This window comes from Mobula hypostoma, chromosome 3 (assembly GCF_963921235.1).
Source record: "Mobula hypostoma chromosome 3, sMobHyp1.1, whole genome shotgun sequence".
In the NCBI taxonomy this organism is placed as follows: Eukaryota; Metazoa; Chordata; class Chondrichthyes; order Myliobatiformes; family Myliobatidae; genus Mobula; species Mobula hypostoma.
The window spans coordinates 98,682,870-98,709,811 of NC_086099.1; the positions used below are offsets into that span (position 1 = coordinate 98,682,870).

At 41.2% G+C, this 26,942-nt stretch overlaps 1 protein-coding gene across 1 annotated transcript in view; it reads right to left on the reverse strand.

The window, feature by feature from the left end:
* Positions 1–25,952, reverse strand: part of arhgap24 (Rho GTPase activating protein 24) — a 705,958-nt gene extending 680,006 nt beyond the window's left edge. The window contains exon 1 of the mRNA XM_063043516.1: positions 25,882–25,952. Within this exon, the coding sequence (XP_062899586.1) occupies positions 25,882–25,933 (52 nt within the window). The 5' untranslated portion in view covers positions 25,934–25,952. The remainder of the gene's footprint in view (positions 1–25,881) is intronic.
* Between the last annotated feature and the right edge of the window lie 990 nt (positions 25,953–26,942).

The following is a 26,942-nucleotide window of genomic DNA, read 5'->3' on the forward strand; positions in this document are numbered from 1 at the left end:
TTTCAATCCCCTCCCCTTCTCTCTTTTTTTCTACTTTGGCTGCCCTCTTACCTCTTCTCTTTTCCTCAATTGCTAATCATCTCCCTCTGGAGCCCCTCCTCCTTCCCTTTCACCCATGCTTCATTCTACTCTCCAATCAGATTCCCTTTTCTTCAGCCCTTTACCTTTTCCACCTCTCACCACTCAGCTTCTCAGTTTATCCCCTTACCCCACCCCACCCACCTGGATTCACCAATCACTCTCCAGCTTCACCTCCTTCTCCTACCCGCCCCACATTCTGGCTTATACTTTACCCCTCCTTTCCAGTCCCGATCAAGGGTCACATCCTGAAACATCGAATCTTCATACCTACCCATAGATACTGTCTGACCAGCTGAGATCTTCCAGCATTTTGTGTGAGTTATTTAGGGCACATTTTAAAACTCTAAGTTACTCAAATGAAAAATCTGATACATATCTCTTGGCTTCACTTCTATATCCAATGACAAGGGAGGGAGGTAAATTTGAGGTGCAGGTAGTAGGATAAATTACAAATTGATTATAATTACAGGAATGTGGAGCTGAAAACTAATAAAGTAAATTAATATTTTGAGGTAGTTGAAGATATAACAGATAACTATTACACTTTTGTTTAATGTTTCTTTCTGGAAGTCGCAATCACAAACAGCAGTTCTAAATTTAAGTTTATTTTTCAACATCCTTCTCTGTGCTTTATTTTTGTTAGTCTTGTGGAGACCAAAGCTGAGGTAGCAAGGAAAGATCTATATTTTGTTACATTAAGCAAATGTCAAACAACATTAAAACTGACAAGCATTTGCTATGTTCAGCACACTCCTGGTCTTCTTGAGTACTGAGATTTTACAGAAGAAAGTGTACCCTGCTGAAATACATACGTCAAAGTCTAAACATTCTAGGGTGCCAGGTTTGGCATCACTGATCTTGAGCTGGGAAGAGTAAAGAAGTATTTCACGGTGCTTGTTTCTTATTATCATCCAGTGATGTCCGATGAAAAGTACATAAATATAGAGACTGGATTAGATTGATCAGGCTTTCTGTATAGACACCACTTGTCTGGAACATGTTGATACTCATTCTCTGCGCTCACACAAATAGTCATGTGTTCCAGAGTTGCCAAGAAACAGGAATCAATGTACGTATGATCCATTTGCTTCAAGAGGGAGAAAGGGAGAAAAGTGGAGCCTTTGCCAGCATTATGTGGGAATGTCCTTAAAGTCACTTATACAACAGTTGAGGAAGTTTTTCCGTCTATTTGTTCTCAATCCATAAAAATGTGACTCTCACTTTCTTCGCATTACAGAATCTTTTTGCTTCTTCAATGTCTCCATTATTCAGGCCCCCAACCCTCCTTGATAATCAGTATTCTCTGTGGAAGAATACTCCCTTAATCTGAATGAAATTTCTCAGGTAAGGACATGTTCGGTACAGCTTTGTGGGCCGAAGGGCCTGTATTGTACTGTAGGTTTTCTATGTTTCTTTAGGTGCCCTCATTCTATGTAGTAATGGTAGATTTGAAAATATTATGATGTTTTCCTTTGCCCTCCACATTACACATTGGCACTGTGGCACCCATTTTGATAATGGGAGTTACCTTCATTGATAATCCCTAGTTCAGCACAGGACCGTGGGAGGAAACCAGAGCACCCAGAGAAACCCATGCAATCATGAGGAGAGCCTACAAACTCCTTACAGGCAGCAACAGGAATTGAACCCGGGTTGGCTGTACTGCAAATCATTGAGCTAACCACTGTGCTACCGTGCCACCATGTATTGCTGCCTAATGCAAATAATAGGGATACGATGCTCCATTTAACTTCCAGCCCCCTTTGGTCTGTTATCAGATATCATAGAATTCATGAGCCTATTGCATGGTTGGGTTTTCAGTATGTAACCTGACACCCTCAACCTACTGTTGTGTATTTAATACTTCAGTAATATTTGAGTAATATTATAAATATATTGTTTGATTAAACATTCTTTGTTTGAATAAATAATTCATTTCAGGTTATATCCCAAAGTACGTGAATGGCGTATGTCATTACAGCCTCTCGTGATAAGTTCGTGCCTCACTAAAGTAAAAAATGAACTGGGAGTGGACACATTATTCCCAGCTCTATGTTCTTCTTTCCATTAGTTTTATGTTTTCAAGTTATAAAATGTAACAGTGGTGATAAGTAAGTTTTAAAAAGAAGCTGAGATGACTAACTATCTGTTGAAGTGCAGTGAGACATTTGAGTTTTTAAAGAAGTGCAGCACACTTCTTTTACAGGATAAGTAGATGGTTGACTCTTAAAGGGCAGAAAATGGATGAAATTAATGGGATCACAAACGGCGAGTACCGAGTGATGATGATAATAATAATAATCATAATAATAATAAGTTTTTAAAAAGCAGATGGCTGGCTACATCACAAGGATAGACACATTTGATTGCAGAAGAGATAACTGAATTTTGTATACTGAGTGAATTGAGCAGTATTTTGAAGCAAATGAAATAGCCAAAGAAAAGTAAGTCCAAGTTTTGCTGAGTGCATTAGATGAAAAGACATATATTTTACTTAGAATTTTAACTGCTCCAACAAAACCAGCTGAAATAAGCTTTGCTGATATCATGAAAGTAATGCAGGAACATTTAGAAGCAAAACCATGGTCATTGTCAAAAGCTTTAGGTTTCATAAGCAGAATCAAAAAGAAGGAGCACTTCAGACCATGTCGTTGAATTGAAGAAATTGTATGAACATTGCCAGTTCAGTGATGGGCTTAATGATGCACTGAGAGATAATTTAGTTTGTGGAATCTTACAAGACAGCATACAAAAATGGCTCCTAACTGAGGCACAACTCACATTATAAAGAGCAGTTGAAATCGCTGTATCAATGGAAACAATAGCCAACCAGAAATGCAATTGAGTTGCAGTCAGGAATGAAAGTGAGGATGAGACAAATTGCAACATCTGAACAGAAACCTGTATGGCTGAACAAATTGAGTTACCATTGTGGCAAGGGCTCACATACACAATGCAGTTTTAAAGGTGAAACTTGCAGAAAATGCAACAAAGTAGAGCACAGACAAAAAGCATGTTGGGAAGACAAAAATAAATTAGATTAGATTAGATTAGATTATGAGGACACTCAGTCCTCGTTTATTGTTGTTTAGAAATGCATGCATTAAAAACTGATACAATGTTCCTCCGGTAATATATCACAGAAACGCAAGACAGACCAAGACTAAAACTGATGAAGACCACATAATTCTAACATATAGTTACAACAGTGCAAAGCAATACTGTAATTTGATAAGAGGGCACGGTAAAGAAAAAGTCTCAAAGTCCCGATAGCCCCAACATCTCACGCAGACGGTAGAAGGGAGAAACTCTCCCTGCCATGAGCTTCCAGCACCGCAAACTTGCCGATGCAGCATCTTTGAAGCACCTGACCACAGTCCAACTCTGAGTCCTCCCGAAAACTTCGAGCCTCCGACCCACCCTCTGATATCGAGCACCGAGCACCATCTCTGCCGAGCGCTTCGACCCCGCCCCGGCTGCCGAACAACAAGCAAAGCCGAGGAGTCGGGATGTTCCCCTCCGGAGATTCTGGATCACACAGTAGCGGCGGCAGCGAAATAGGCATCTCAAAAGTTTCATCAGATGTTCCTCCGTGCTCTCACGTCTGCCTCCAGCAAATCAGAATTGTGCACAGCATCCTACTTGACTGATAACAGATATTCATCACCGGAGAGGCCGCACACGCTGTGTCACGTCGCCATCTTCTCCTCCTCCTCGAAATGGACTGCACAGGGATGTGAAAAAGATAAAAAGTCAAGTTGCAGTTTCAAAAAGAGCACTAACCTGCATGGTGCTGATGAAAAATCTGATAATGATAAGAGTTATTCATAACTGAGTAGCCTTGAGATTTTAAACGCAAACAACAGGAATTCTGCAGATGCTGGAAATTCAAGCAACATACATCAAAGTTGCTGGTGAACGCAGCAGGCCAAGCAGCATCTATAGGAAGAGGCGCAGTCGACGTTTCAGGCCGAGACCCTTCGTCAGGACTAACTGAAGGAAGAGTTAGTAAGGGATTTGAAAGCTGGAGGGGGAGGGGGAGATCCAAAATGATAGGAGAAGACAGGAGGGGGAGGGATAGAGCCGAGAGCTGGACAGGTGATAGGCAAAAGGGGATACGAGAGGATCATGGGACAGGAGGTCCGGGAAGAAAGACGGGGGGGGGGTGACCCAGAGGATGGGCAAGAGGTATATTCAGGGGGGAGGTGGGGCACTTGTTCCGCTACACATGCCCTTACACTTCCTCCCTTACCACCATTCAGGGCCCCAAACAGTCCTTCCAGGTGAGGCATCACTTCACCTGTGAGTCGACTGGGGTGATATACTGCGTCCGGTGCTCCCGATGTGACCTTTTATATATTGGTGAGACCCGACGCAGACTGGGAGACCGCTTTGCTGAACATCTACGCTCTGTCCGCCAGAGAAAGCAGGATCTCCCAGTGGCCACACATTTTAATTCCACATCCCATTCCCATTCTGACATGTCTATCCACGGCCTCCTCTACTGTAAAGATGAAGCCACACTCAGGTTGGAGGAACAACACCTTATATTCTGTCTGGGTAGCCTCCAACCTGATGGCATGAACATTGACTTCTCTAACTTCCGCTAGGCCCCACCTCCCCCTCGTACCCCAGCTGTTACTCATTTTTATGCACACATTCTTTCTCTCACTCTCCTTTTTCTCCCTCTGTCCCTCTGAATATACCTCTTGCCCATCCTCTGGGTCACCCCCCCCGTCTTTCTTCCCGGACCTCCTGTCCCATGATCCTCTCGTATCCCCTTTTGCCTATCACCTGTCCAGCTCTCGGCTCTATCCCTCCCCCTCCTGTCTTCTCCTATCATTTTGCATCTCCCCCTCCCCCTCCAGCTTTCAAATCCCTTACTCACTCTTCCTTCAGTTAGTCCTGACGAAGGGTCTCGACCTGAAACGTCGACTGCGCCTCTTCCTATAGATGCTGCTTGGCCTGCTGCGTTCACCAGCAACTTTGATGTATGTAGCCTTGAGATTTACTATGTGTAAACTAACAATAGCCAAACAATATGGCTTACACCAGGAGTGAATGGCAAGTTAAAATGGAATTGGACAGCAGCTCAGCAGCTCCAGTCATTCCACAAAATGAGCTTGAATGGCACTTCAAAGATACTGAAATGAAGCCTGTAGATATCCAGCTAAGAACTTACACTGGAGAAAAGTTAACTTCTATGGGAATGATATTCGTAACAGTGAAGTACAACAACTAACATGTCACATTGGGATTGTAGGAGGTAAAAACAGGAGGGCCAGCATTGTGGGGTTGTGACTGGCTGAGACAATGACAACTTGATTGGAGATTCATCCACCATTTGCATGCCACATCCCCTGCAAGTGAATTAAGGAAGGTACTGGATGATGTCACAGCAGTGTTCAAGGATGGCATTGAAAAACTCAAACATATCAAGGGTAAAACAGTGCTAAGTGAAAATGCCACACCCACCTTTTACAAAGTCTGCCTGGTTCGTTATACCTTCCGTGATAAAGTTGCTAGCGAGCTGGATCGCGTGGAGGCTGAAGGAATTCTTTCCAAGGTTGAGTGGAGTCCAGAAGCAACAGCAGTGGACACCAGTGGTCTCAATATCCAAAAAGAATGAGTCTGCCAGGATCTGTGGTAATTTTAAGGTCACCATCAACCCAGTATAGAAAGTAGATCAATACCCTCTCTCCAGGATAGGGGATGCCTTTGCAAACCTTTCTGGGGAAAACACTTCAGCAAAATGGCAAAGTGGACTTAGCTGAAGCTTACCTACAGATGAACATGGAAGAAGAGTCCAAAGTGTTTTTCACCAAAAACACTCACAAAGGACTTTATTGCTATGACAGGCTTAAAATTGGAGTAGTATCTGCACTTGCACTCTGGCAGGATGCTATGGACCAGTGTTACGTAGATGGCATCATTATTACTGGTGAGGATAACAAAAAACATCTCCAAAATCTCAAGACAGTGTTAAAAAGATTAGAAGACTATGCACGCAGAGCTCAACACAACAAGAGTGAAAGCTTTAAAACAATAACATCATTTACTGCGGTCACACCATTGATGTACAAGGTTTACACAAGTGTGCTGAGAAAATTAAAGCAAAAGTAGAAGACCAAAACACGTCACAGTTGTGGTCCTTTTTAATATGTTATTTACTATCACAGGTTCCTGCCAAACTTGTCTACTGTGCTCCACCCCATGACCTCATTAAAACAGTTCAGGAAGAAATAGCAATGGACAAAGCAGTGTGAGACTTTTCAAATGATAAAGGAAATGGTGCCAGCAGACACTGAATTCACACATTATGATCCACATCATCCAGTGAACCTTACCTGTGATGCCTCATCTTATGGTATTGATACTGTCATGTCACATGCTACACATGATGGAAGTTAATGCCCCATTGTCTTTGCATCACATTCCCTTACCACTGTAGAGAAAAATTACATGCAGATTGACCGAGAGGCCTTGCAACTGGTTTGGGGTGTAAAATGTTTCAACCAGTACTTGCATGGGAGAGAGTTTACTCTCATTACCGATCATTAACCACTCGTGTCCAACTTCAGTCCATGGAAGGGTGTTCCACAAAGAGCAGTAGCACGAATGCAGAGATGGGCTCTGTTTCCTGAAGGACTCAATTACCAGATCGAATTCAGGAGGACAACTAATCATGGAAATGCTGATAGATTGTCCCATTTACCCTTGGAAATGGAAATATACTGAAAAATTTACGAAAGTGAACAATCCTCTTGACATATTCTCCCTAATGCAAACCTAAATTGACCCTATTACGGTAAAGATGATCTAGAGGGAAACCAGAAAAGATCCCCCATGGCCACACAGAAAGGCTGGAATGTGCAGCAGAAACTCCAGCCCCCCCCCCCATTTTTACCAGCACCAAGACGAACTTGCTCTTGACGGGGATTGACATCTGTGGGGTTTGAGAGGTGTTGTTCCATCCAAGCTGAGAGCAAAAGTGTTGGAGGAGCTACATGCCAAACACCGAGGCATGGTCAAATGGAAGCATTGGCTTGAAGCTTTGTCTGGTAGTCTGGGATAGATCAGCAGCTCGAGCAGCTTTTCTGTACTGTTCAGGATGCCAATGCGTCCAGGAGATGCCAAGAGCAGCACCCTCCATCCTTGGGAATGGCCTGCATTGCCCTGGTAGAGGATTCATGTGGATTTTGCCAAACCATTCATGGGCACAAATTGCTTGATAGTAGTGGATTCAGCTACAGAGTGGCCAGAAGTGTTCCCAATACCCTCCGTTACAGAGTCACACACTGAAGCCTCTCTCAAGGACTGGTGCTCCAGAACACTTAGTCAGTGACATTGGACCAGAGTTGGTGACAGAGCAGTTTCAGTCATTCCTGAAAATGAATGGAAGAAGACATATTGCATCTGCACCATACCACACAGCTACAGATGGCTTGGCAGAAAGGTTTGTCCAAAGTCTAAAGAATGCACTGTGAGCAACGTCAGCAGAACACATTAAATCAGAAGCACACCAATTTTGCAATGCTGCATGCTCCACAACCAACAAATCACCGGTTATGCTGTTCCTGGGCCGTCCTTTGTGCTCACACCTGGATCTCCTTAAACCCAATCTCCGAAGGAGAGTGCAGGACAAACAGCTGAGGCAAATAGAGGGCTCATCAAGCAAGAAGGTACGATGTTTCAGTCCTGGACAAGTTATTGTTGTTTACCTGGTAGTTTATTCACCATCCCCAACCAATATAAGTCTTTCTGAGTATTAGTTTACAAATTTACCAATTCTGTGATTCTTCCCAGTGTCTGGAACAAGTCGTGACTGAGTGACCCTCTGGATAAAACTGTGTGGGTCACCGGTTAAAGATGCCATGAATTCTTTCCCTCCTCAGACACAAATGTAGACTACAATTCAACCTTCACCCACCCCACTGAGCAATTAAGTTTGGGCCTTTACCCAAAACCACATTATTAGGTACACTGTAATTCTACTCAACACTCTGTGCACAATGCAGAATTGGTTGCCCCACCAGCTCAAAGGTCACAGGAACTAGGGCCACATTTCCTTCAAGGGTCAGAAACTTTAAATGCCTTTTGTTGGGCCTCAGAAAGAAAGCTTCTAACAGGCATTTTGGAAATTGCTTGAAACTTTGTTCTTCAAACCTGCAGTTCATTAATGTTCCTCATATATTTTGTATATTTAGCCATTTACTTTTCTTCCATTAAATTATAAAGAAAAAACAAGCTTGCAACTTTAAATTGTTAAAGCTAAAAGAGAGACCCCATCCTTCAGACCAAACATTTGGCAACTGGACAGCCATTCCAGATGTCTCTTCAAAAACAGGGCTGAAATCAAACACCATCCAATTGTGAATAACATCAAATCTCCAGACATTGATATGGGGAAATTAAGCCACCAGAAACAAAACAAAAACTAACACAAAAATGGGAAAGATTGCCTCATGTTGAAAGCCTTTGCAGTAGAGAATTTAAAGTGCAAGTCAAGTCATGTCGATAATTATCTGGTTACCTGATCAAATATGCCATAACTTTAAGTGTAGAGCCTCTTGAAAAATACTCAGGGTAGAAATAATGTTGAAACTTTAAGAGCCCTTTAAAATTCCTTTCATTTTTTTATATTTTAATTAACTTTGAAGGTAGAAGCATCATAAATTCATAGAATAGTGGACTATTTGGCCCACAGGTCTGTGCTTGGCCCTTTGGGACAAAATCTAATCATTTTGTCACACAGCTCTCTTTGTCCACAACAATCTCACATACTTGGAATCCCTTTTGAAATTTATTCCTGAATCAGCTTTCCCCCACCCCCCACACCCCCACACCCCGCCCCACACACACAACAGGTCATAATAAATTGTTAGGTAATTTTTATTTCCTTGTCAGCTCTGGCTCTTTTGCCAGTTACCTGAAATCAGCAAATCTGATCCTTCTTTTTCTAGAAGCAGATTCTCTTATTTACTGTCAATTTCCTCAAAAAATTTGAAGTTTTTAAATTTTCTTCTTCACCTTTTCTGCTTTAGAAGAAACTTCTCAGCCTCTGTAATCTCTCCAATCAAGAAAAACAACTGGATTTATTTCTACTCAATTTAATTATAGTTTGGTTTTATCTCAGCCAAAAGTGCAGTTGCAAGCATGTCATAAGAGTTTGCTTTGTTATAAAATGGATTTAAATCAATGGGCAAGTTTTGATGTAACTAACCTATTCATCTTGGAATGTTTTAAAACCTTTAGATTAACAAAGCTCTGTCTAATCCTATAATGAGCTTTTACTACTATCAAAGGGTGTAAATCAATAGTATGGATTTAACGAATGATGTAAATGAATGCTTACAGAAATTAATTTTAAATGGATAGTCATTGCCATTAAATTAATGCCAACTAAAATATCAAGGTTGCATTGGTTCTCTACCATTGGAAAAATTCCCATTAAAATTCAAAGTTCAAAGTAAATTTATTATCAAAGTATATATATGTCACAATATACAAGCTGAGGTCCATTTTTGTGGACATTCACAGTAAATACAAAAAAACAAGAAAAGAACAAACAAAATAATAATAATAATAATAAATAATCAATAAGAGTCCTTGAAAGTGAGTCCACAGGTTGTGAGCAGTGTTGGGGTTATCCTCTCAACTTGTAGTCAAGAAACACACTTGACTACTGGAATTTTCCTAATGAAGAAACACCAGTGTTCTTTAACAATCTGCAACTGAAAGCTGGAGAGCAGCAGGTACTGGATTATAAACACAAGAGGTTCTTCAAATGCTGGAAATCCAGAGCAACACACACAAAATGCAAGAGGAACTTAATAAACTGTCGACATTTTGGGCCAAGTCTCTTCATCAGAATTGGAAAGGAAAGGGGAAGATACCAACAAAAGAAGGTGGGGGGGGAAGATAAAGGAGAACAAGCTAGAAGGTGATAGCCAGGTGGGTGGGGAATGGGGGATGAAGTAAGAAGCTGGGAAGTGATAGGTGAAAATGATAAAGAGATGGAGAAGAAGGAATCTGATAGGAGAGGAGAGTGGACCATAGGAGAGTGGGAAGAAGGAGGGTGAGGAGAAGAGGTAAGAGGCCAGAGTGGAGAATTGAGAAAAGGGAAGAGGAAAGGGGGAGGGGAAAATTACTGGAAATTGGAGAAATCAATATTCATGCCATCAAGTTGGAGGCTACCTAGACGGAATATGAGACGTTGCTCCTCCAACATCAGAAAGGACTCATCATGGCAGAAGAGGCCATTGTCCAACAGATCAGACATACCAGGTACTAGATTGTCTAGATTTCCTGTTATGGGCCTTTACTGCACCATAGACAGAGGCTGGCCCTAACAACTCTACATATTGAGAATGAGTTTGAATTGTGAGTTCAACTGTGGAGTGGGGAAGGTTACAACTCTACCTGGCTTCCAGCTTTGGGGCAGTCTGCCCTTTGATGGAGGGAAATAACCAGATATTTAAGGCCAGATCACACACATATCTATTTCTCAGGTCTCTCTCTGTCCCCCACTTTCTAGAGGTTCCTGGAAGCAATAAGGAGATCTTCATGGCATGGGATTAGAACACCACTTTATCTCGCTAAAACTGGAGATACACAAGAAGGAAGGCCCTAACATACAAAATGGAGACAATCTTACATGCTCTTTCCTTCTCCGTGGTCCTGCAACTGGATTGACAGATGTGGTGATGTTGAACATTAAAATTCCTACTTATAACACCATATTTTTTATATTTTTATTTCTGGAGAGGGATGGGTTCCGCCAGGTTTCAGATGTCCAAGACACGTCGTACAATGAGCATACCAAAAGCTTGTCATGACGGCGCCCCGACGACTCCACCAGGAGTTAAGGGCGCACACACACACACATTTTTAAGCAGACTATTCCGAAAAGGCTGAAACGTTGTTACACAAAAATTAAATCACTTTTTTTGAATGATGCAGAAGCATTAAGTGTAATTAATTAAAACATGACTCAAAGGACCAAAAAATTCTTGAATATCAAAATGGTTCAGATTATAATTCAGGGAATACATTTGGTACAGAAAATCAAATCGTAATTTGGATTTGTAAATTGTATGCAAATTAGATAAATTGAACAACATCAGTGGGGCCAAGGTCATGGAGGTAATTGATATAAACTGGTTAAGTAGCAGGAGGAATGCAGAAAGGGAACCCATTATTACTTCAGCAATTCATTGTTGATGATGGTCAAATGCCTTCACCAAGCAATTTACATCAATCATTTCCTTCACTACAGCAGTGATATTCAGATATTGCAATTAAAATGTACTAAAAGCATTGGCTATTGCAAGCAGATTCAATCTTCAATAGACTCCTTCCACCTCATTAAAATGTAATTGCCTTAATCCCCTGTCCTTAAATTATATTATTTCTGACAAATAGCAGTTACCTGGTCTTTCATTTCTGCAGGCAAATTGTGTGGATGCCAACCAGCTCATTAGCCAGTAAAATATGCCGAAATCAGCATGGCTGTGGGGATAGAACGATCAGAGGCTAGAGAAATCACTGTTCATGTCATCAGGGTGGCAGCTACCCAGACAGAACATGAGCTGGTCCTGCCACAACCTGAGTACAGCCCCATGAAGCCAGTAGAGGAGGCCATGGACTGGCATATCAGAATGGGAATGGCAAGTCAAATTGAACTGGGTAATGAGACAGAGAGCACTCAGTAAACGTACACCTTACACACGCGCATTTACACACACATGAACATTGCCTTGTCATTCTGCTATCATTGAGCTGAGAGTACACACTTCAGTGTCTTCCCTGGTATATTCCCATAATGGGTCCTAATCCAAGCTCGTGCACTCAGGTTGGTTTTATGGTGCCTTTCAAAGGTTCAAAGGTTCATTTATTATCAAAGTATATACAACTCCAAAATTCTTCAGTTCTCCAGGTAGCCATGAAACCAAGAAAGAAAAAAAAAGGTAGTGTGATCATCAACCCTCAAATCCCACCTCCCACACAAAAACCATGAAAAACGGATCAGGCATATCGACCCCCAAAATCCTCCTCCCACGCAAAAAAATGAGCATAACGGATCAGACATATCGACACCCAAATCCCTCCTCACACACACACATATGCAAAAATGAGCATAACAGATCAGGCATATTGACCCCCAAAACCCTCCTCCAACACAAAAAAATGAACAAAACGGATCCTGCCATAAACAGCAGAATATTCCATTTCATTAGTAATGGGGATGTGTGAATGTGTATATGTTGTTTGTATACTGTATTTAATGTAGATACCTCTGTCTATTTTGTAATAGGATTGAAACCTGCATTGTGGGGTGCATCATATTCTAATTCATGTGTAGTCTTAAGTTAACTTTGTTGGTAATTAAAGATGATATGTCCTAGTTCGGAATAGAAAGGAGCTCATTGACCTCAGTGAAGGAGAGGAAGGGACTGCTAGGAGTTCACACTGCACGCAAATAATTATGGACCAATTATTGTGTTGTCTGGCAAATACCTTTCTGTAAATATTGGCAATCTTCATTTCACTATTATCACTACTTTTGTAAGTTTGAATTTTGATGCACCTAATAAACACCTTTGCACAAACATGCTAAACGACTCCAGGCATTTTTCCTTTGGTTTTAACCCACTTATCTAACAAGTAGCCACTGGGAGATCCCATATTTTATGACAGACAGAGGAAGGGTTTGTGATGAGGTCAGCCCCCAATCTACATCAGGGTAGATGATGCTTACCTCACCTGGAAGGACAGTTTGCAGCTCTGAATAGTGGTGAGGGATTTATGTATGAATATTTGATGCAGAAAAACAGATGAATAAAGGGAGAGAAGGGACCAGTGATTTTTATTTAGCATTTTTCTACAGGAGTAGCCAGGACCAAGGTAATTAAGATAGGTACAAAAGCCTACTTATATTGGTAAACAATAGAGTTGTTTGGAACTTCTAAGTTTTTCCTTTTCTTATGGCCAACAACACAGTTACAGAGATCAGCATATCTATTTGTAGCAATAGTAAATTTGAAAAATGTTGGGAACCTCCTTGGCAAAGTTTTTCCTGAGAGGTAGTCGAACTAAAATTGTAATCCTGTTAATAAATAATAAATTTAACAAAATCACTTTCCCTCATCAGGTTCAGCAGCAAAATACAATGTGGTAGCACTCGTTATAAGCATAAACTTCTCAAGAGTGCTTTACACCCAGCAGACTAAGAATAAGCCTTGATGCACTTCCGCAAGAACATGAAGCATAATTGTCTTAAATGAATCCTACACGATACATAGAGAACTGCAACAGGATATACATAAACATTCTTTAAAGAAATTTGCCATTGATAGTTTTATTTGTCCTTCCAATTTCTATTCAAAAAGAAATCAAAAATAATTTACAAGCTCATAATTATTTGATGAAAGTATAAAAACGAGAATCTACCATGCGTATTCTTAAAGTCTTGATTGTAATCCTTTAGATTCTGTACTAAAGAAAAAATAAATCTTCCTTGTTTGATTCCAAAAGCAAATTGAAAGTCTTTCTCTTCACAAACAAGGGAGATGATACTAAATTGGTATCAGGAATTCCTTTCTTCGAAGACTTAGAAGTCTAGCAGGGATGCTGTCAACTTCATCTTAGGGAAAATGAAGAGAAAGACATATATTCCACTGGCAGATTAATGGGACAATAAAATAAAGGGCCGATTCTTTTCATTAAGGGAAATGATTCTAACTTGGCACTTCAGAATTATTTCATTCTCATAAAGTTCACCAAGTAGAAAAGAACAATGGCTTTTTGTGATTGTATAAAATAAAGTTCGTAAAATTTAAAGAGTTGTCTTTCACATGCATGGACTAATAAGTAATCCTGAATGGGCCAATGGATGCAGTAGTGGAAATGTTAAGATATGTTAAGAAATGTTTCCAGCACTGGAGAAGGGATAAAAACACTAAAGATGTAAGTTTTTTTCCCCAATCACAAATTTGGTGATTGCTATCTTTGATGAACACAACAGTGGAATCTGAAATCAAGTGAATAAATGTAATAACTCTATATCATTCCAGAATAATACACAAGGCTCGAGATGCATGGTAGAAAAATGGTTAAAATATTGGACTGATTTCTGGAGAGCTAAGCCATGAACAGCAGATGTGTGTTTGAATCTGAATTATGAAAAATATAGCAACCATTAAACTACTAAGTTATCATAGAGATTTATTTTAGTTTACTGATGTGCTTCAGGGAAGCATATCTGAGATTTTCACTCAGACTAGCCTATATATGATGCCAGGATGGCCCATAGTTGTATCCCAAAATGACTGGAAAACCATTCATAGGGAACAATTTGGATCTACAATAAATCTGACTTTGCTATTAATATACCATAGTTCATGAATGAAAATAAGGGCATTACTGAAAAGGAAAGAATCATAACCTTTCCGTCTACGAGTCTTTGTCACTCTTGAGACTGGTATAAAATGTTATTTCCAATATTGTGTTTTGTGTGTTACATTCAGCTCAACAGAAGTTAAAATCAATATTGTCACATCTGCAATATCTAAAATTAGCCACTAAATGAAATGATGACAACATCTATTGAAACAAAAGATTGAACAAAGTATTTAATGCATTATCAAGTAGCTGTTGGTGCAAAACAAAAACCAAAATTCCACTCCTATCCTGAACAATCCTACACTGTACTTAGGTTAATAGTTGTATAGGAATGCAGCCAAGCACAGTTGAATTATATAGGTTAAAAACTTAGATATGTAAGATTTCACTGCTTTACACCAGTGATTATACACCAGTCATTGAAAGTGGGCATGCAGGTACAGCACGCGGTGAAAAAGGCGAATGGTATGCTGGCATTTATAGCGAGAGGATTTGAGTACAGGAGCAGGGAGGTACTACTGCAGTTGTACAAGGCCTTGGTGAGACCACACCTGGAGTATTGTGTGCAGTTTTGGTCCCCTAATCTGAGGAAAGACATCTTTGCCATAGAGGGAGTACAAAGAAGGTTCACCAGATTGATTCCTGGGATGGCGGGACTTTCATATGAAGAAAGACTGGATGAATTGGGCTTGAACTCGTTGGAATTTAGAAGATTGAGGGGGGATCTGATTGAAACGTATAAGATCCTAAAGGGATTGGACAGGCTAGATGCAGGAAGATTGTTCCCAATGTTGGGGAAGTCCAGAACGAGGGGTCACAGTTTGAGGATAGAGGGGAAGCCTTTTAGGACCGAGATTAGGAAAAACTTCTTCACACAGAGAGTGGTGAATCTGTGGAATTCTCTGCCACAGGAGACTGTTGAGGCCAGTTCATTGGCTATATTTAAGAGGGAGTTAGATATGGCCCTGCTGGCTACGGGGGTCAGGGGGTATGGAGGGAAGGCTGGGGCGGGGTTCTGAGTTGGATGATCAGCCATGATCATAATAAATGGCGGTGCAGGCTCGAAGGGCCGAATGGCCGAATGGCCTCCTCCTGCACCTATTCTCTATGTTTCTATGTTTCTATGTTTTGACTTTGGCAGATTCTTTGTAAGATATTTCTTCAAGAAAGTAGATTTTTGGATGAAGGGTAGTTCATCTACAGTCTGTTGCAGGAAATTGTAAAACTTAGAAACTGACATTTTACAGAACATTTCCTCTGTGTGCATTAAGGGAAACTTCAACTCAGTCTGCACATAGCTCTAAATCCTTTCAACTTCACAAAATCTCTGCTAAGAATAGGTTTGGACAGTCAGAGAGATGCTTCCCATTACATGAGCTTTATTTTGCTTTGGCTTTGAGTATTGTGCAAGTCCAAATATATCGTACTAATATTCACCTTTCTCTGTTTACTTTCTCCTCCTCATCTTTTTTTCTCCAGTCCTAATGAAGGCTCTTGGCCCGAAGCGTTGACTGTACTCTTTTTCCATAGATTCTCTCTGGCCTGCTGAGTGTCTTCAGCTTTTTGTGTGTGTTACTTCATTATTTGTTTACTCAAGTGATCAGATTGACATCCATCTGCCTACCAAAGACAGTCCTTTTGACCTGTTCTTCCCTTCCCCTGCACTCTTTGCAGTTTCTTACTAAATTGGCATTTTCCACTTCCATTTTCTGATGCTACCTAATCTTCTAAGAGTTTCCAGCATTTTCAGGTTTGAAAGCATAATATAATTTAGGTTGCTGCTTGTATCATTATATCATATTACTTATAAATATAAACCAACATCTGCCAACTGGCAGTCCCACCGGGACCACATATATGCAAAATTATTCATTGCAATATCTTAAAGAGGAACTTTCAATCCCACAACATCTGTGAATCGATTTCCAACAATGTTCACTGCAAAACAACATCCTTTTACAGTAGTTTCTGCCATTTCAAATGCAAATGTGTATTCTTAATACCTACTTAATTATCTCCAACTATTAAAAAGGAGTGGAGAAAATCATATTGAAGTTTTTCTTCAGTCTTCTCTCTACCTAGAACTTTGACTGCAAAATGTGCGAGCAGGTGTAATATGCATTTTCATTCTGGCGCTATTTCATGGTATAGAAAAGGCCCATTGAATAAAAGATTGAATAAAAGCAGTATCAGCCTTTTACTAAGGTTATTTCTGAGAGATTGCAGCCTCCAATGCATTAGCATTTGCTTCCCCTCTTGATCCAGAACTATCACACCCTAGTCTTTCAAGAGCTCATGGTTGCTCACCCATCAAAAGCGCACCACCATCTCTTCTGCCCAGATGCCCCAGGGAAACACTCTACCACTTCCCCAATTACAATTAGTTCCTTGAAGATAGATTTAATTTATAAATAGAAATAAATTTAATTAGGTAAGAAATTTGTTATTGCTCACCAATGTGGTATCAGTTTCCAAATATACACTGGTAATGCCCAGCTGTACCTCCGCACCAACTTGCTTGAATGCTCAGCAGCCTTTGTGCTTTCAGTCTGTTTCCATTACAGCCAGATAGATATGCAGAATACCAAAGAAAATACACTTGAGGTACTGCATGGTATAAATTCCCTGCTTCTCATTTTAGGTTTGACATTATTTGTAGCTTTGATATCCCGTGACTTTATGCACCGTATAAGTTGTCTACCATAATAACTTCCTCTGTAACACTTTCCACCTGTTAGCCTAACATCAGTAGTAAGTAAAATGTTAGGTTTTATTCTTCTGGACAAAATTACAGGGCATCCAGAAAATAGTGGTAATGACTGGCTCAGTCAGCATGATTTATGTAAGAGACATCATGTTTGACAATGACGAGAATATTTTGAGGTAGTAACAAGCAGAATAGATAATGGAGGGCCAGTGGATGTGGTGTATTCAGATTTTCAGGCCTTCAATGAAGATCCATTCAGGGTCTTTTCAGCACTGATAGAGCACATGAGATTAAAGGTATCAGACTGACCTGTTCAAAAATTAGTTAAAAACAAGACACAGAAAAAGAATTAATAGGAATATAAGAGGCTGTATCCAATGGGATTCTGCAGACCAATGCCTGGACCCCTGTTTTTGACCATCTGTACTATGAATTAAGATGAGGGGATTAATGTTGTTCTTGATACAAAACTTGGTTGTGAGATGGATGCAGCAAGGATTCAAGGGGATGTAGAAAGACTAGGTGAAAAGGTTAAGACATTGCAGATGGAAGATGAAAAAAATACTAATGATCAACTTTGGGGAAAAGATAAGTTACTCCTCTCATCTTCTCATCTAGAGCAAAGACAGGGTTCTCTTTGTCCTTACCTTCCACCCCACCAACCTTCACATTCAACAGATGATCCTTTGTAATTTTGGCTGAATTCAATTCGGTGCTACCACCAGACGGATTTTTCTTCTTTCAGGTGATGGAGAAATTACATGCATTTCTTTCAATTTACATCATGAGATTTGATATTCATGATGTGATCCCCCTCTGAATTGATATACGCAAGCACATACTGGGTGGCTACTTCACAGAACACCCCCATCCAGCCTACAAAAGTCATCCTGAACTTCCAGAACCCTGTTTCTTTAATTCTCCATCTTACTGCCACACTGGCATGTCTGATTTTCACATTCTATGTAGAGGGATTGAATTCAGGAGCAGAGAGGTCATGCTGCAGGTGAGGTTGCTCCTGAGAGTACTGGGTGCATTTCCAGTCTCCTTGCTTGAGAAAAGACACACTGACTTTGGAGGAGATGCAGAGAAGGTTCACCAGGTTAATTCTGGAATTGAGGGGGTTAGCCTATGAGGAGAGCCCGAGTTCTCTGCGACTATACTCACTGGAATTCAGACGAATGAGAGGTGATCTTATACAAATATACGAAAAATATGAAAGGAATAGATAAGATAGAGGCAGGAAAATTGTTTGCGCTGGTGGGTGAGACTAGAACTAGGGAACAGCCTCAAGATTTGGGGGAGTATATTTAAGAAGGAGATCAAGAGGAACATTTCCCAGAGAGTAGTGAACATGTGGAATTCCCTGCCCAGGGAAGCAATAAAGGCTATATTGTGGCGACCCACTTTCTGGCACCCACGAACCGGCTCACGAAACAGCGCGCACAGGCAGAGGGCCGGCAGCAAAAAGGGCGCCAGGCCATCTTCACCAGCAGGGGGAGAATCCCGCGCGCAGAAAGGGTCTGGGAATATGCATTCCCCACAGTAGTCCCGCCCAGGGAGGGCGGGAACGGGAAGGCTTTAAAGCGGGCCGCGAAGTTTGAATAAATCCCTTTCATCGCAACTCTAACTCACCGACTCCGTGTCGTTATTCTAGCGCTGTGTGTAGCACATCGCCACAATATCATTAAATATTGTAGACACAGTTAGATAGATTTTTGCATAATAGGCAAATTAAGGGTAAAAGGCATGTAGGTGGAGCTGAGTCCTTGGACAGATCAGCCATGAATCTTATTGAATGACAGAGCAAGCTCGACCCACCACATGGCCAACTTCTGCTCCTATTTCTGACATTCTTAAGTTCCTACAAAACATTGTCTTCCTTCTGGGTGTGCTGCAGCTCACACAACTCAGAATTGAATTCAATAGCTGCAGATAAACAGTCCGAGGTAAGGGGCTGTTAACTCAGTCTCTCTCCCAATGTGGTGGATATTTCCAACACTGTCTTTTACTTCAGTTTTCCAGCAACTTCTGTTTTCTGCATCTTACAATTCCAGCCTTGTTCTTCTTGAAACGATGAATATAGAACTGTACAGCATAGAAAATGGTCCTTTGCCCCGTATCTCTTTGTCAGCTATGGTGCCAATCTAACTATCCCATCTGTCTGCACATGACCTTTGTTCCCTGACTGTTGGAACCTTCTTAATGTTGCTATCATTCTTGCTCCACCGCGTTCTTCGACAGCACATTCCAGGCACATCTCTATATACAGGATGTTAAAATCCTGCTTTGCACATCTCCTTCTTACATCACCCCCACATGAAACTTATTCCCTCTGGTATCTGACATTTCCATCTCCTGAAAGAAACTCTATCTACCCTCTCTCTACCTCTCAAAATTTCATATGATTCTCTCAGGACTGATGTAGACTTTTGTCCAAAATATCTTCAATTTGATTCCCCCACAGATGCTGCTTGATCTACGAAGATCCTCCAACAATTGTTTGTTGCTCCAAACTCTAGCATCTGCAATCTCTTGTGTTTCCAGAGGAAACGAGAGTTTGGCTTTACATTGCTTTCCTTTTGAATGCATCTTTTGATGGGGGTAAAAATGTAATGAATTTATCTTTCCAGATCCAGTAGAAGTGAGTTGGTGATGTAGCTGTTGCTACTTACCTAGCAACTATGGAGGTGCCAGGTTCCTGTCAGGAGCTGTCATGTCTTCAGAGCAACTGGCAAGAAGATGTTCCCAATGCAGGTGAAGTGCTCCTCAGCATTGGTGTCAGATTCTGAAAAAGTGAAGATGTAATACAGGAAGCTTGGAAGGGAGGAGTGTTTTACACTGGGAACCTTGGAAATGTGTGTTGAACTGCAGTGTATATTCACATTTTACCTGAAGGATTCCTGCCTGCAACTGTCCTGGTTCAGCAGCCAGATGCCATTCAGCAGCCAGTCGAGTAGAAAATGTTGCAGGGCTAGGAGCAGGTAAGTCCATTCCTGTTGAGTGAAGGAAGTCATGAAGTGCCTGCTTCTGCAAGGGTGCAGATGGTGCCGGGCAAGCAGATTACAGCGAGGAAGAGCAGTTGGTGACTGAGGGGTGTCCAAGGGTAGCCAGGGAGTTGATTGATTATCAGAGTGAGCAGATAGTGGTCCAGGCTGAGGATGGAATCAAGATAGAGTGGAAAACTGACGCTATATGGAGAAGTTAAGGCTTCCTAGTCGATTTGCTAAGAATAGAAGAAGCACTGTGGTCCAAAAGCTATTCCATACTGTCACATACATCATGGATTAAAGCTTTTCATCTCCCTTCACCTGGCAGTTTTTTAACTGTCTGGGAAAACTAATCAAACTTAATTTTAAAATAGCACCATTGATAACTGACAGCTAGTAAACTCACAATATTTCTAAAGCTATCCCAAGAGAGGCATCCACACATCCCTCCATCAGCAAAATGCGAAGTAGCTAGTTCAAGGTAGCTACGATTCCTGTTCCATAGCCTATTAACATTTGACCCAAACCAAGCAATTAATTTTGAGGGTTAAATTTCCAGTGAAACTATGACGTCACTAGTACAGCTCGGATTGCTATTTAGAGTACAGTTATCTTGATCAAACTAGAAGATTTGCAGATGTGAACACATTAATTTTATGTTTCTTGTGCCGTAGTACCCATGATAAATTAAAGCATCCAAAGGGCTATTAGTAAAAATAATTGCACTTTAATGCTGTCGTAACCGGAAATGAAGCTCCTGAGCGATGCAGATTAATGTGCTTTATAGCATTCCAACACGAAAAATAATCTGGAAGCATAGCACGTAGTCCTCATGGCTTGATTAGTAAAATGAAGTGTTAAGAGGCAGCCTAAAACAAAATGCACGCACTGGAGAGAGTTAACAACTTCCAGGTGAACAGGTTGTCAAACACGAACAAGAGTTGCAGAGAAGTTACATTTTTTAAAATATGCGTAATTAAAAATAGCAGACAATAAAATTAAAATTTGACCTAAAATAGCCGTAAGTTTTCCTGCATCCCCCACGTTATGGTTGCAAAAACAGTGACTGCAAATGACAGTAATGTTGCATGATCCGGTTCTCGAAAATAATGGCAAGTCAACATTTTATGGGATGCTCATGCCAACATTGAGGCTTAACATGTGGCGAGGTTGCCGTAGGGTTTCTCACCCATAGATAATAGTTGAAAAACAATATTTTCCAAAAGCACTGGGCCACAAAATTATATATATCTTTTAACAATGTGCTGAAAAATAATTATTGTAGTGTTTCTAAATGGTTGCATATTATTGCAGTTGAAAATGGCATTCATTATTCCCAGATAAAATGCACAGATAGTTGTTTCTTAAGCACCTTGGGTAAAATTGAATAGACCATAAAACCATTAGACCATAAGGCCAAAAGGCATAGAAGCAGAATTAGGCCATTTGACCCATCGTGTCTGCTCCGCCATACAATCATGGGTGAGTCCTAGACCCTTTTATTCTCCCCCCCTCAGCCCCACTCCCCCCCCACTCGGTCTTTTTCCCATAACTTTTACTGCCATGGCCAATCAAGAACCTATCAATCTCCGCCTTAAATACACCCGACGACCTTACCTCCACAGCTGCCTGTGGTAACAAACTCAAATTTGCCACCCTCTGTCTAAAAAAATTTCACTGCACCTCTATTTTAAATAGGTGTCCTTTTATCCTGTGGTTGTGCCCTCTTGTCCAAGACTCCCCCACCATGGACTCTTTCCACACCTACTCTGCCTAGGCCTTTCAACATTCAAAAGGTTTCATTGCAATTCCCCCCTCATCCTTCTGAATTCCAGCAAGTACAGACCCAGAGACAACAAACTTCCCTTATATGATAACCCTTTCATTTCCGGAATCATCCTTGTGAATATCCTCTGAACCCTCTCCAAAGCCACCACAGCTTTTCTTAGTTAAGGAGCCCAAAACTGTTCAAGTATTCAAGGTGAGGCCTCACCAGTGCCTTATAAAGCCTCAGCATCACATCCCTGCTCTTGTACTTGAGACCCCTTGAAATGAATGCAAACATTGCATTTGCCTTTCTCACCACTGACTCAACCCTAAAGTTATCCTTTAGGGGGCTTCTGTACAAGGACTCCCAGGTCCCTTTGCATCTCAAATATTTGGATTTCTCTCCCCAATTAGAAAATAGTCTTCACACTTATTTCTTGTACCAAAGTACATGACCATTCATTTGCCACTTTCTTGCCCATTTCCATATCTGTCTAAGTCCTTCTGCAGTCTTCCTGTTTCCTCAACACTGCCTGCTCCTCCGTCAGTCTTTTTACCATCTGCAAACTTGGCAACAAAGCCAACTATTCCATTATCTAAATCATTGATACACAGCATAAAAAGAAGCGGGCCAAACACTAACCCCTTTGAACATCACTAGACACTGGCAAGAACATCCACTGTATTCCCTTTATCTATCCTTCAAAGAATTGCAATAGGATTGTCAGGAAAGATTTTCCCTTAAGGAAACCACACTTTGTCCTATCTTGTCCTGTGTCACCAAGTATATCATCCTCAACAATTGACTCCAACATCTTTCCCAACCACTGAGGTCAGGTTAAAGGCTGATTTATACTTGTGCGTATGGGCTGCGCCGTAGGCCTGATTTATACTTTTGCATAGCCCTACACTGTAGTGAGCATGTGTAGCTGTGTCTGCGTCGCTCTGCAACTCACCGCCAAAACGCTGGTTGGCGGTGGGGTTTCTATGCCACTGTGTTGAGTTTCTTCCTGAGAGACATGGACGAGGAAATGCATTTCAAATATTTTCGGATGTTGGCAGGTAGATTTGACGATTTGATTCATCGTCTCCAACCATTTATTTTGCATCAGTGTACGGACATGGTGGAGAAAAGCACCAGGAAATGCGATGCTACCAAGCGGACCAATCACAGTTGTTGCGGTCTGTGTCGCTGCGATGCATGAGTTACATTTTTGGGGAGATGCACGTCACCCTACGATGTAGGGTACGGCATAGGATATGCAGTACCTACAGCGTACATTTGACGAACCAGTATAAATCAGCCTTAACTGGTCTATAATTTCCTTTCTGTTGCCTTCCTCCTTTCTTAAAGAGTGGAGTGGCATTTGTAATTTTCCACTCCTCCAGAACCATGCCAGAACCATGCCAGATTCTTGAAAGATCATTACTAATACCTCTATAATCTCCAACACTACCTCTTTCAGAACCTGTGAGTGCAGTTCATCTGGTCCGGGTGACTTATGTACCTTTAGGTCTTTCAGTTTTTTGGGCATGTACTCCCTTCTAATAGTAACTGTACTCACTTCTCTTCCCTCACACCCTTCAACACTTGGCATACTACTGCTGTCTTCCACAGTGAAGACTGATGCAAAATACTCATTTAGTTCATGTGCCATCTCCTTGTATGCTGTTATTATTTTTCCAGCCTCATTTTCTAGTGGTGCTATATCCACTCTCATCTCTCCTTTATCTTTTATATTCTTGAAAAAGCTTTTTCTATCCACCTTGATATTATTTGCTAGCTTGTTTTCATATTTCATCTCTTCCATTCTAATGATTCTTTTAGTTGCATTCTGCAGGTTTTTAAAAGCTTCCCAATCCTCTATCTTCCCGCTAATTTTTGCTTTATCGTATGCCCTCTCTTTTGCTTTTGCATTGGTTTTGACTGCCCTTGTCAGGCACTGTTGTACTACTTTGTCATTTTTTTGAGTATTTCTTTGCTTTTGGAATACATTCTGCACCTTCCTTATTTTTCCCAGAAATTCACGCCATTGCTGCTCTGCTGACATCCCTGCCAGCAGCTCCTTCCAAGTTACTTTGGCCAATTCCTCTCTCATACCACTGTAATTTCCTTTACTCCACTGAAATACTGCTACATCAGACTTCACTTTCTCCCTGTCAAATTTCAAGTTGAACTCAATCATATTGTGATCACTGGTTCCTAAGTGTTCTTTTACCTTCATCTCTCTAATCACTTCCAGTTGATTACATAACACCCAATCCAGTATAGCTAATTCACAAGTAGGCTTAATGACAAACTGCTCTAAAAAGCTATATCATAGGCATTCAACAAATTCTCTCTCTTGAAATCCATTACCAACCTGATTTTCCCAATCTACCTGCATGTTAAAATATCCCATGACTATCGTAACGTTGCCCTTTTGACACACCTTTTCTATTTCCCATTGTAATTTGTAGTCTGCATCATGGCTATTGTTTGGAGGCCTGTATATAACTTCCATCAGGATCCTTTTACCCTTGCTATTTCTTAACCCAACCCACAAGGATTCAACATCTTCCGATCCTATGTCAAATCTTTCACTGATTTGATGCTATTCTTTACCAGCAGAGCTATGTCACCCCCTCTGCCTACCTTCCTATCCCTCTTATACGATGTGTAACCATGCACACTCAGCTCTCAAATACTACCATCCTTCAGCCATGATTCTGTGATGGTCATAACATTATGCCTGACAATCTGTAAGGGTGCCAGAAAATCATCCACCTTATTTCTTATACTCCATGCATTGAGATCTAACACTATAACCCCTAATGCACTGATACTCACCCTGCTGGCTGCAATTTTGTTCTATCATCTGCCTGCCCTTCCTGACAGTCTGACTGCATGATATTTCTGCTTTTTCACCATCTCTCCTATCCTGATTCACTCTCCATCACTTCTCATTCCCCTGTAAAATTAGTTTAAGCCCTCCCCAAAAGCTCTAACAAACTTGCCTGCGAGAATATTGGTCCCCCTCGGGTTCAGGTGCAACCCGTCCATTTTGTACATGTCATACCTCCCACAGAAGAGATCCCAATGATATAAGAACCTGAAACCCTACCCCCTTCACCAATTTCTCAGCCACACATTTATCTGCCTAATTATTTTGTTTCTTACTGGCAAGTGGGACAGGTAGCAATCCAGAAATTACTACCCTGGAGATCCTGCTTCTCAGCTTTTTGCCTGGCTCTCTAAATTGTCTCTTCAGGACCTCTGTTTTTTCTTCATATGTCATCGGCACCAATATGTACCAAGGCATTGGGCTACTCTCCCCTGCCCCACCGCCAAAATGTTGTGGACATGATCTGACATGTCCCTGACCCTGGCACCTGGGAAGTAACATACCATCTAGGTGTCCCGTACACATCCCCAGAATCTCCTGTCTGTTCCTCTATTGAATCCCCATCACTATTGCTCCAATCTTCTTCCTTTTTTCCTTCTGCTCCATGGACCCATGCTCAGTGGCAGTACCCTGGTCTCCGTGGCATTCCCCTGAGAGGACATCCCCCATAACAGTATCCAAAACAGTATACCTATTACTGAGGGGTATGGCCATAGGAGTGCTCTGCGCTAACTGCCCATTCCTTCTCCTGACACTCTCCCAGCCACCAGCCTCCTGCAACTTAGGGGTGACTACTTGCTTGTAACTCGGATCAATGGTCTCCTCGCTCACCCACGCGAGCTGAAGGTCATCCAGCCGCTGCACCAGATCCCTAACATGATCTGCAAGGAGCTGCAGCTGAATGCACTTCGCGCAGATGCAGTTCCCTGGGACACTCTGTGCCTCCTAGGACACCAACATCTGGCATGAAAAACACACAACGTCCATTTAAACTACACTAAGTATCCTTGACACAGTAAGGAAAAAAGAAAACGTAACAGAAACTTACCTGGACAACGTATCCAGAGTCCTCTTCCAAGCCGAAGCCTCCTTTGAGACATTGCCTGACACTCCCACTCTCACCACTGGCCCACTCCCAACAATGGCCGCTCCATTTGTCCCTTCTGTACTTTTATTTATTCCTCTCTGAGCTGCTGCCACTGCTGATTGGGCCACCAGAATGAAGACAAACACCCACAAAGCTCTTCTTTTAAACGAATGCCACTGAGCTGCGAGTTACATCCTCGCTGGGGGCTGCTCCTGCCGCTGATTGGGCCACCGGAATGAGTACATCAGGTTTATTGTTTTATATTGTTTATCAAGCATGTTTGCACTATGCATTTCAGTTGCTGGGTGCTGTCATGTTTGACATGAAGCATCTTAGTTTCCAGTCCTGTGATATCCCTTTATTGTAACAATACAACTTTCAATCCAGTATCAAATTGTCTGGTGTTATTAAATTTAGAAATCAGCCTCATATGGTTCTGGTTAAATTACACATCAGATGAATTAGTAAAAAATCTTGTCATGGTCTAATTGAAACTAAACTCAATACCTTTTATAGTCGTTTTGACTTTGAAATTTATTTCTCAACAGGAAATGTCAGATGAAACCACTGGCACTGAGCAAGCTCCATGGTAAAAAGGAATGTGAAAAATAGCTTGCATAGTTAGTGCTTCTGATCAGTGATCATGTCAAACAATTAACAGCAGTCTGCACATGAAGCATTTCACACTATACATTCTTATGAAAATAAAGCTGAATATTTCATATGAGTGTAACTCTAAATTAGGTCTGTGTGAATGCTCTTCACTAAGACTCATTTAATGATCAATCTTTCAAAGAAACTTCAAACATCGGTCTGATTATGCTCGTAATACGTTAAGCCTCTACAGTACAGCACTTTAATAAACAATGTGCCGTGTTCCACTTTGGAAGCAGCACCCAGCTTTTTAAAGTTTAAGTCTTATCTGGCAATTTATCAAAACAAGGAACTAATTCATCCTGGAAGAGACAGAGGAGCTTGGCAAATTTTACTGCTTGCTGTTTTTCCTTTCGGCTTACAGCCCA